Here is a 12,426-nt window from a genome sequence, read left to right on the forward strand (position 1 = left end):
TCCGATTGCACAATCGTCATTTTACGAAGTTTTATGTGCTTCCTTTGGCTTTCCTTAAATAGATAACTTTTAGTGCTCCTTAAAATCCAGCTATTTATGACTCGGTAAGATACTGACCAAAGGGGCCAAATGTATGAGTGGGAAAACGCTTCATTGGTGTAGGATGTACTACTGCAGATGATACGCTCTTGGCGAGGAGGGTAAGAGATGATTGCTGCGGCATCGCCTCCATATGACTCGATGGAAATGAAAAGGAAAAAGAACAGGTACTTCATTTTCCTGTCGGCACCGCTCCGTGGGCAAGGGGATTTCCATGGGCATTTTGGGGAGAAGATTAAAGCCTTCACATAGTTAGACTCGTCCCGACTCATCAGACAATGTTCACTTGTCTACAGTATTAGATGTTGGGTTGCATATGATATTAAAGGTACTAAAGGTATGCGGAAAATTTCTTTTTTAAGTCACATGCTAAAAGACGGTAGATGATCTTTCGCTTTGGATATCCACAAATAACAATGATGCCGACAACTTAGCAAACCAAGCCACACGTGTGACTTGTGGACCTTTCTACACTCCATTAATTTTGCTATGCTCAGTTTGTGTAATTAAATGTGGAAAAATTTGCAGAGGAATCTTTTGGGTGCCTCATGAACACATAAGAGCTTCTTAACATGATGGAATGTACTGCGCCTCAAAACTCGATCTAGCTTTTGTTGTATATGAGACTTCACTGTAATTTGCTTTTAGTAACGAAATTAAATTGTTTAGTTATTGTTTAATAAATAGCATTACGTTTGTTCGTTTATGCATTTAAATGTAACGAACATGCGTGACAAGTGAGCTTAGTGGCACATAAAGTGCGACTCACTATGAAAGACGAAATACAATTACCGGAGATAGTTTATGGAATGGTAAACATCTCTGCCTTTGTGGAATAGAATAGCACCTTAGTGAATAAATTCATTACAATGGAAGCACATTGTCCTGTTGGATGGGAACAGAGCAGATGCTTGAACTACGTATTCATGTTCAAAGTGGCATATTCTTGAGCTAATGTCGTGAATGCGTTAATGTATAATCGACTTGAAGCTTGTATATTTCCTTCAGAATGAAACACAAATTATAATAAGCGTTGTAGTGTCAGATAGTAGGACTGAAAGATGTCAGTGAGTTTGAGACTAATTCCCCAAAGTGATGGATCCCCGTAGACATGTTCTCGATATCTGACAGAAAACACTCGATGTATAATACTGTTAACGTGTCTCATCATCAGATGGAATGTAAATGAAATCTATAAATTATCTGTGAAGATACTGTGGAACATTTTCTCTGTTTTATCAGTGGATGATCTTATGATGGTATACAGTCCATTTATCATAAACATGTCGCCGTATTATTTTGTCGACTTGACTTGGCATTTTACAACAGGGTCAGAAATCTCAAATAATTCGCGTTTCATCAGTTTAGACGGTTTGTCGCGTCTTATTGTAACATTGAGAACAAAGGTAACCGCACGTATCACACTCTATAAAACTGTAACTAGTGTAATACAAAGTTCTAGTGCTGTTACAACAATATGGGGAGCACAAAGAAAACATGCAGTTATATGACTACCGAAAATACAAGTTTTGACTTATTGTAGCTTCACGTCTAAGCTGCGTGAATAGGTTCTCTGAATCAAGTCTGTTGCTTTTTGATTTATACCGTCCCAGTATTTCAGACCGTGGAGTCATACTTTTCTGATAGATAACACTAAACTAAGAACATCAACCAGTGCGGAGCTATTAACTCTGTGACAACGTGAACGAGGAAATATTAAAAAATCCTGAGTGGTTGAGAAGTACTGTGTGTTTCTCGACAGAAATCCACTTAATTTTCACATTGTTAAGTTTTAGCTCATTGTATATTATCCTACTTTTCCAAGTTAGATTATCCCATTAATGAGTCAGATTTTCAAAAGGGTCTAGGGTTTTCGACTGTGGCTGTCATAATCTCTTTATTACATTTTAATATCAGCAGGTCCTAAATTTCGTCAAATGCTGATGTAGGTGGAATTTTGTAGGCAAATCTGGCAAATAGGTCGAATTTCCAACAATATGTCATGAACCCCTGGGGCAGGGGCGTTATTCCGATGGTTTTCGTTGTAATGCGGACGTCTTACCACTTTTTTTTTCTTCCACTCGATCCAGATGACTTGCGCAGTTGTCAGTTACTATTTTAATCTTTACAGAGTAATCAATAACAAGAATCCCTTTTGAAGCAGACAGAGGAAATCGACTTTAATCTTTGTACAGTCAAATGATTTCCACCGACTATTTGGCTGTTATTACGTTACTGTTGTTGGGTGGTAGACCCACGTCTCATCCACAGAATTAAATAGGAACACAACATCCATTAGATTATTTTTTAAATATTCCAGACATTTCGGAATGAGATCCACATTTTCTTGTTATCAATATTCATTAAATGTGGCAGAAATGTTGCAGAAACTTTTGTTATAGTTAATAATGTACGGTACTCTCTCTTATTATATAGTTATGATATTAGCTATTTCATATATGTTTATGCGCCTATCATTCTATACCGTACTTTGCACTTCCTTCAAGTTTTGATCTGTTTTTACGCATGTGGGACGGCCTTAAGAGATTTATAGTCAAGAGAAGTAAGTTTAGGGTAATTTTAAACTGTCCGTGTTCCAACTGTCGGGAATGATGAAACAAGTTCATAAACCATCACCAATTGCGGTTAACGTTTCGTTGGCAATAAAGCGCCTAAAAGATAGGGGTTTATGTCAGCATCCTATTTAGTTTATCCATTTGAGAGAAGGAAGTTCATTACCATTAATTTAAAAAGCACTAGGAAGAAAAGTAGTTCACAAATCATTATGACTCTTGAGCTCATAGTGGAACGTATACTTGCATAACAAAGACAAAATATATAATTTGTACCAGCAATATCTCTGAGGTTGGCCAAGGATATCTCACGTTGATCTAGTAAGAGCCCCTCATTCAAGGACGGATTGCAGCAATCCGTGACTATGTCGCACGATCTGTCCACAGCGCAAGTGTGGGCAAACTGCAGATCGCAGCTGACGATCGCAGATCTCTCAAAATTCCTAACGCGACGCGTGACAATATGGACTCGCTTGTCTAGGCATTAAGTGTGGTTGTGTACTACCGTTTCATTTCTCTGTGGTCATGTAGACCTAAAACATCATGCTAGAATTTGTAGTTATTGAATGAGCACAGTCACACTGAAAGGTGAAGTTGAAGGTGACTTTCCCACTTATATTAAAAAGGAACAGAAATATGAAAAAATTGATGACCTCAGACTTTACAGTGATTAGCATTTTGATGCTTGTGCTTCGGAAGTAGAAATCAGTGGTAAGCTCAAAGGAATATCCACCTTGTACAGGGCTGCATGTGATCATTTTGAACTCCTCATGAAACAACTAAAAGATTAATGTTTTATCTTTGAAACTGTAAGAGATAATGTTAAATGTACATCTTAACCTAGATGTGTAGGGCATACCCGTTCTACAACTCTACTTAAGTCCCTTGTCATTTGATATAATCTAACTCTCCGGCGTACAATTCAGTACAAGAGCTACGGAAACCAACAATGGAACATTCGATAACATTTCTAAAGGAACATCAAGATTTCAAAATCACTGTGTAAATACTTGCAGTTTTACTAAAAGACTACTAAATGAAAGAGAAACTGGCGAGTTTAAGATTCCTTTGCGAACTACAGATTGGGAATATGTACACAACCATGTCTGACATCGCTGAACAATGTAATGTATTCCCTAATTAGAAAAGGTTTGTTGTATATGAAAACTTCCTGGCGGATTAAAACTGTGTACCGGACCGAGTCTCGAACTCGGGACCGTTGCCTTTCGCGGGCAAGTGCTCTGTGAAGTTTGGAAGGTAGGATACGAGGTACTGGAAGAAATGAAGTTGTGAGGGTGGGTCGTGAGTCGTGCTTGGGTAGCTCAGTTGATAGAGCACTTGCCTGCGAAAGGCAAAGATCCCGAGGTCAAGTCTCGGTCTGGCACACAGTTTTATCTGCCAGAAAGTTTTATATTAGCGCACACTCCACTGCAGAGTGAAAATCTCATTCAGGTTTGTTGTAAGTTGCTGAGTGCTCTCATTATCAAATCCAATTCCTGGTAATCTGAGCTCCGACTTAAGCGCAATGTAGATTTCGTGCATCTCAATGTTTATGTTGTCATATTTCCTAAACTATGTATCGCACACTGATATAATTTTGCAGGTATCTTCAGTGGTACAAGTGAATACTGCGTGGAAAACATGTTGCATATAGAGTTAGTAGTGAAGAAATAATAAATTTAAACGTCATGCCCGATACTGAAGTTTTACTGCAGAGACAGCGAAGATATAATAAGCGATAAACTTTTCCCTTTCATCCTTTTGTGGTATGCGGATTTGAAAGATAAAAAGTTTCATAAAGTTTGAAATTACTTGTAAAATTTCCTGAATGTTGTTAACTGTTCTCAACCCCAAATAGTGGATGAATACAAACTTGCTATTTGCGCATGGTGCGTTACGCTGCGCCTAGACATATACACAGTTTCTAACAGTTTCTAACTTTAATACTTCTCTCATTGTGTTAAACTTTTAACATAAGATTATGTCAGTTGAATAGATTATGATTTCATCTTAAATTTTTAAATTCGAACTATAATTATATGAAATTCTGAAAATCAAATTTTGTTGCACTTTAGAAGTGGTTCGGTAGGCAACCAACAATTGGACCCGGGTGGCCGTGCACCGTGTTAGTCGTTTATTAATATAGATAGCCAACAGTTCCCAACAAAATCGTTTCAAAAGCAGTTTTGTAGATACCATTTGCGTTATTTTATTAATCTGTCGCGCATGTGTGGGGCCCCTAATATCTTCTCCAAAAAAATATAAAATCAAGACGTACGTTGCTCCCTCAACATCACATCATTTCACAAGTTAAGGTGTGTTCATCAGAACAGAGGTTTTGGGCCATGCACAAGCTGCAGGTCTGGCGTGTGAGGGACTGTTTAGGGGTGGAGTGGCTGCCAGCGGTCGCGAGCAGCGGGCGAGCATAAGCGGCCCCTGCTGGCGTGGCTGTGCGTGTCGGCCGCAGGTGGCGCCTCGGCCGCGACCCCAGCTTGTTCCGACCACGCCTCGCTCGCCCCACTTGTTCGCCACACCTTTCCTCCTCAATGGCCGCCCCACACCTCACTACACAGGCCGCTCACGCCCATAGAGCTCAGCGCCCGAGATTGCAGAACACCTAAGACTTGTGCAGCAATGCAACAAACCTTCATGTTTTATAACTGCGAGTAATCTCGGTCTTTTGCGACAACTACGCTTCTTACATCGACACCACCTCTTCCACAATACAATTTCTCATATATTCAGTTCGAATTTCAGTCCTATAGAGATGAGCTACTCTGATCAAATCCCGAGATTTCGCTGAAAGACCAAAATATACATTCTGTTGGCAATAGCTTCTTGATTCAAATGCTTACTGCTTTCTCGAGGTAAACGGGAACCACAGGGCTTGGGAAGATACTGTTACTAACAAGGCCAAAATCACACGCCGTCATTTTGAATGGTCCTACACATTATCGTTTTGCAGTCTTACAGGTTATCGTTTCTGTGCCCCTCCAGTCAGTGTTAAATGTCCAACAGTGGAGAGTAGAAGAGGTGATGAACGTACAACACATTCATTATTCCATTGGTATGAGGAACTTTAGTTGTATTTTAAATTGATAGCATATGTGGGTATAATATCCAACCATTTGCTTTTTTGAGCTGATACGTTTCATTGTACCATAACCACTAGTTTTCGAGCCACTACCAACTCATTATCTGATGGAGGCGCAGGTAGACGCTAGAGCCGCGATTCTGGCGGAAGTAACAGAAATTTAGTGAATGGCATGTTCACGAAACGAGAAGATCATTATGTTTTAGGATACTTATATTGCACTGGCTTACATACAAACACACGATCTCTCTCTCTCTCTCTCTCTCTCTCTCTCTCTCTCTCACACACACACACACACACACACACACACACACACACATTCAAGCGCGCGATGGCGCACATAGACACACGCACATGCACAAACGCACCAGAACACAGCATTTAGATGCACTTGGTTTCATTCAGAGTAAACAAACACTGAACGTATGTACAAAGAGTATGACGATGCATAATATCACGATCTTTGATATGAGACATTTGTAAGTAATTTATATCGTAATTTAAGACACATATATCATGTCAAACATCGCGAAGTGTCAAAGTACGACATCTCGCATCTTCATACACATTGTGTTTGAGTTAAGCGTGTTTATTATAAACCCTATTGTTCTTAAATAGCGTGGAAGATGCGGGATGTCATACTTTGACAAGTCATGATGTTTGACATTATACACGTATCTTAAATTACGAATAAATTATTTACAAGTGTCTCATATCAAAGATCGTGACATCATAAATCGTCATACACACATTCAGTATTTTTTTTACGATGAATCAAACCAAGTACATTAAATCCATGTTCTAGCGTGTATGTGTGCGAGCGCGTGCTTGTGTATGTTTGTGTGTGTGTGTGTGTGTGTGTGTGTGTGTGTGTGTGTGTGTGTGTGTGTGTATGGGTGGGAGGGTGGGCAGGCTGGTGGCTGTGTAACCTGGTAAAATGTACATTAACGGAATGAATTTCTTAGGGATACCAAAAGGCAGCGCAATGTAAGTATCCCAAACATATTATAGTTACGTAAGCCACCAATGTATGTTGGGTGCAATATTTCCATCATATTATAATGGAGGGAAGTAGCTGCATGTCCTCAACAGTCAGCTACTAAATTCCGTTGGTGATAAATTACCAAACTTTTATGGTCAAAAATAACAGTTTTACAGGTTCAAATGGCTCTGAGCACTATTGGACTTAACATCTGTGGTCATCAGTCCCCTAGAACTTAGAACTACTTAAACCTAACTAACCTAAGAACATCACACACATCCATGCCCGAGGCAGGATTCGAACCTGCGACCGTAGCGGTCACGCGGTTCCAGACTGAAGCGCCTAGAACTACACGGCCACACCGGCCGGCTAACAGTTTTACAGTTTAGCAACCACAACCACGGAATTTTGCAAATGTATAATAAAAAGATGAAATGAATTTCGCATCATATATGAGTAACTGCGCTTGCTCCGTGGTTAATCCCTCTAATTCAGTGATGCTTCTTGTCTGTTGATGCTTTTCACACTGGTGGTGAAAATGTGATCAGCAAGGGCAGGAAACGTAGTGGCGAAGAGCTCCATAGCACGAGATTATGCTATTGATCATCAGGCCTTATGTCAATGTCATGGGTCTATGCTTCTCCTCCATCTCTCATGGTCCACACGATACAGATACTTACTTGACACTACAATAAGGAGAGGAACTGTACATGAGTGTTTCATTCACAATCATGGTGACAACATTCTGGTAATAACTAATTACTAAAACATAATTATAAAGAACTGATACTTTTGTAATTGAGTCGGTCAATCACTGTTAAGGCGTTTGTGTGAATTTTAGTATTTTATCTGTATACCGTATGTCTGCGTTATAGATTATCTTATATTATGGTCACAGATATTTGTAATACAGACCCAAATACTAAGGGAGCCTAGCGGAAAGTAAGATTCTGCGGTAGTCCCTAGAGCAAAAGGTTACATAAGGAAAGTGCTAGCAGAAGAAAATAATTTCAGAAGGAACGCTTTGTCTACTTTCCCCTTTACTACATGGCCTAATTAACACTATTTGAAACTTTTTATTTTGTATTTGAATGCTTTCCTTCCGATGTTGAAAGTAAGTGACTCATTCAGATTTCTCTCCGGTGATTACAATCTTCCATTTATCAAATCAGTTGTTATAATGTTTGGTTGGTCTTTTTATCAGTTAAGCATACCCATCCACGAGGACGTCTTTTTCGCGCTATTCAGCTTTCAGTTTTCACTTGTAGGATGATTTTCTCTAAGAGGACACCTTCCCTCCAAATTTGGTGATAAGTTAACTTTAGAATGATTCGATAGCACATTATCAACAGTCCCATTTCACCCTTTCATTCTTTTAGAATTCAGACATTAGTTTCTTTTCTTCTTTTTAAATCCACTAAATTCGCAAACATCTCCGATCTTTATAATCTTAATTTTGTCTGATTATCAGTAGCAAGGTGTTGCTTTTCTCGTAAATGGTATTATTTTTTTATTTTCTAGATATAGTTGCGATCCTTACAGACAGCGGACCCAAGGTAAATGAAACGAACAGGTATTTCGTATTTTGCTACACCATCTGCTTGCAGTAGAAATTCATCACGGTGTTCTGTCTTAATTTTGACTTGCTTTTGATTAGTGTTAAGCTAAATTTATTGCTTTCCTGATCCACTCACTCAAACAGTTCGTTCATGTTAGGATTTGAAGATCAACTTGTTAAGGAAGTAAACTAAGACCCAACAAAATCAAGATGTACTAAGAAGCAGATCAATACCTGAGAGTAAAGGTCTAGAAACAAGCTGTCAAACTGGATTTTTATTACGAAACCCTTGCTGATCTGAAAATGAATGACGAATTTCCTGGAACCTGAGTGCTGAATTTACACAAAGTAGTTTCATGTATTTCATACACAAAATTTACAAAATGACTGAGCGAATTTATGAGCATTCAGAATGTTGTTTTGTTTGCTTCATAGAGGGAAAGTATTCTAAATATTGACAAAATTTATATTTAGGCGCTACAAAAATTATGTTTTGTAGTCGTAACTGCGCACACAGGACAGACTACTAAGCTCAGTGTGAATCAGGTGACGTATTCATATTATTGAAAAATTACTTCAGTAAAGAAACAATAACGATATACTGCTAGATCGATCCTATTTATGGGTAAACATTTGCATGAATTACATATGCTTATTCAAAATTATTGAGTTCTAATTCCCAGTATATTTACACTATCGTATTTTATACACAAAATCCAAAGTCCAAAATCGGCGTTCAGATTTGTCAAATATAAATCAGAACTGTCCAACATTTTCAGGAGGCAAGAAGTTCACACTGGTAAACATAATACCAAAATTATGAAAGGTTTTGGTGGTCTAAGGTTCATGTGACAGTGACAAGCTGAGACTAATAATGAACCGTCTACCAAATCTTCTGAAGCTGATCGCCTGATGGAATAAGCGGCTTTAATTCTTGTTGTCGTGGCTCCATAAACTAAACTTCGCTGAATCGTCTTTATGTTTACTTCATGGAACCGGGTCGCTTTACATAGTCGAACAATTTGGGGACACAGATTTTAACTATTACACTTCAGAGAGCAAAGACATCTACCAACCTTCTTGAACTCTGATGTTCAAAGTCGACAACATAAGAAGACGAATGCATACTAGAGGAGCTACTACAAACAAAACACACCCTTCGTGCTATTTGCACTTAGCCTAATACATTTACACGGGAGTTGTGATACTGCAGAGTTTTTAACATTCCAGATAGTAGGCAAATCGAACTGTACAATAAAAGAAAAAGTATTTTCCTGTTTAAGTATTAGCAGACATAGGGTTTCATAGTAACTAAGCAGAGTATTCATTTGAGGGAACTGTTGATGCATGTAAACTACTCAGAGTTCGCCAAGTACGTGTTTCACTCGAAATTGGTCGTTGAGTCGCTGTAAGCCGTAGATAGTATAGTGTTTTCTCCAGTCTAAATAACAACATCAACGGAAATGTTCAGGAGCTTCTGTGTATAGACAAACGTGGAAAACTGCTGACGACAAAAGAAATTAAATCACTATTTAGCAATAGATTCTCTGTCGCCTATATCTTCATTCGAACTGAAAACCTTTTATCTTGCTTCCATTTAAAGTAAACCACTTAAGAATGATTTCAAGAAAATCAGCATTTCGCAGAAATTCGGAATGTTCTTAAGAAAATCACTTCAGTGTTATATACATAATCTACTTTTGGAGAGTAATCTTTGTATGCAACAGTTCGAGTATTGTACCTTTAAATGATTGTTAAGGATACTTATTTCAGTGTTATCTGCTTTTCGATTTCTGCTTTACCTGCCGTTGTGAGGTACTAAACATTGTAAATGAAATTAATCCTCTCGTATTTGGTTTCTTGTTGGCTGTGGCACATTTGGTATCTTGAGAGAACGGTGGTAGTCACTTCATCCGTCATCCATAGGTCCTTATTTACTCATGGACAATGTGATTCCGGAAACAAGGTGAAGAATTTGAGCCTGGGGTTGACATTCTGAGAATGTATCTTTCGTGTAACTAGCAAAATGAATGAGTAATTCACCATTACATCAGGTTCTAGAATTATGTGACCTTAGTATCAAAGGAAATTTCTCTGTTCGCTCTAACATTTATTTGGTTTCTTACTCTCTTCGTCCCATTTGGGAGCTTGAGTGAACGATGGTACTCACTTTACTTTTACTGTGAGCGAAATTACTGGTCATTTAGTCAAGATTAAGTGGAAGTCTTTTCACTGTTCTACGAGACTACATTTGCTGTAACCAACACCAGCAATGCAGCTCTCTCTCCCCCTTTCCTAACGAACTGGGAGTTGTTGAGAATAGCATAGATATTTTTCTCTGGTCTACAAGCACACAGAGCTGGAGTCCTTTGTCATCAATATTACGAAACTGAAGCAGAGGTGCTGAACTGTAAGGAAGAAGAAATAAGACTATGAGACCCACGAGGAGAATTATATATTTTCCTCAGAATGTTAAGTCGTTAGTTGCATCAGTCAGCTGAACTCGTTTGTACGCGACACCTAGTTCGATGTGAGGTCTTCTAGGACTGTTGACGATCAGCCGCGGAGATTGATGAACTGTTTTTGCTAAATGTGACTCTCATATCCACAATTCCCCCACATTATTCACGGACAATGTGCCTCGGAAGTAGGGTGGTGAATTTGTGCCCGAGGTTGACAATTTAAGAATAGTGTAATTAGCAAAATAAATGAATACCTCCAGTTTAGAAATTGTGTGACTGTTGCTTACTGACAAGACAAACTTCAGGTTCACGGCTAGTTTGAAAATAAAAGTATGAATGCGTGTTTCGAAGATTGAGTATTGCCATACAACTGGAGTAACATATTTTTTGGCAATATTATAATTACTTTTGTATCTTATAAGAAGGTAAACTTTTTTGTGTTGTTTCCTGAAGGTTAGTGTAGAATACCGTCATGTGCGGGAGAAGATTCCGCTACTCTCGAACATAAATTTGTAAAAATACAGACGTGCATATCATAGCACAGAATAACGAAGAAAGAAAGTACAGCATGTATGATGTATTATGTTTTTCCTTCATCTGCATTTCACTTCATAGGAGAAAAATGCGGAACATAGTTTTTAGCTTCGGTGTTTCAACAAATGTTATCGCGATTGCAAAGGCGGGTGTAAACTATGAAAATAGAGAAAATTTTGCACTAGTGGGAGTAGTTACATAATGTATGTAACGGAACACACGCCCATTAACAATTACGGAACTACATTATCCAATTGCTCTACTAAAGCGACCGTTTGGGTGATTTAATGAGTAAAAGACATTAATTATTCTATACTCGCTCTCGCTCTTGCTGCTGCACAGCTTTCGAGAACTACCCCGAGGTGAATGCTTTCTGCTCTAGTTAACAACATTAAAAAATAGCAAATGTGTATCGTGAAACAAGGGGCAAATTCACAGTCGTTGAAACAGCTTCACACAGCCACTAATATGCTGCTGTAAAATTCAAGCAAACTAGCAACGTTGATAGTGTGAACACATGCCATATTCTTCTCTCCAAATGCTGTTTTCTTTCTTTTATTTTTTTTATTTCCGCTTTAGACAACCTCTGTTGTACGGCTGTCCATTCTTAAGTTATAAAAAGAGTCTCACTGAGAAAACCCAATAGAAGACAACTGTGTTAGTCATAATGCCATCGAAGAGGTACGACCCAAAGAAGGTGGAAATGACCTTCCTTCGGACTGGCACTGATGATATTTTGCAGTTTTGCTGCACGAAGGTGATTGGCCAGAAAACGGCGGGTCGAGCAGGTCGCCAGTCACGGCAAAGAGCACCTGTCGGCGGAGCGCAGCGATATTTACCGGCAGCGAAGAGCATGGAGAAGTTGGTGAAGGTGCCCGCGGCTGTGCGCGACAGGTAGTCGGCGGACGTCTTGATGTCGAGCATGACGGCTGCCGGCTGCTGGCTTCGGCTGCGCTCGGCTCGGCTCGGCTCGGCTGGCCTATGCTCGCGCTACCCTCGTCACCACCGGGAGACGACTGCGGCGCCTCCGTTCGCGGCACATCGCACGCGGCAAGTGCCGGCGCGGCGGCCAGCGCCGCGAGGCGAGCGCCGCCGGCTGGGGGAGGGGGCGCGGGGGTGGGGGG

The 12,426-nt window shown here is 39.5% G+C and overlaps 1 protein-coding gene across 1 annotated transcript in view; it reads right to left on the reverse strand.

Annotated features, from left to right (window-relative positions):
• The window catches only part of LOC126162412 (transcriptional regulator ERG homolog), a 310,063-nt gene extending 297,837 nt beyond the window's left edge, over window positions 1-12,226 (reverse strand). Inside the window, exon 1 of the mRNA XM_049918914.1 lies at window positions 12,142-12,226. Coding sequence (XP_049774871.1) covers window positions 12,142-12,226 — 85 coding nt within the window. The remainder of the gene's footprint in view (window positions 1-12,141) is intronic.
• Window positions 12,227-12,426: the final 200 nt, after the last annotated feature.

The sequence above is a fragment of the Schistocerca cancellata genome, chromosome 1 (genome assembly GCF_023864275.1).
Source record: "Schistocerca cancellata isolate TAMUIC-IGC-003103 chromosome 1, iqSchCanc2.1, whole genome shotgun sequence".
NCBI classification, from domain to species: domain Eukaryota; kingdom Metazoa; phylum Arthropoda; class Insecta; order Orthoptera; family Acrididae; genus Schistocerca; species Schistocerca cancellata.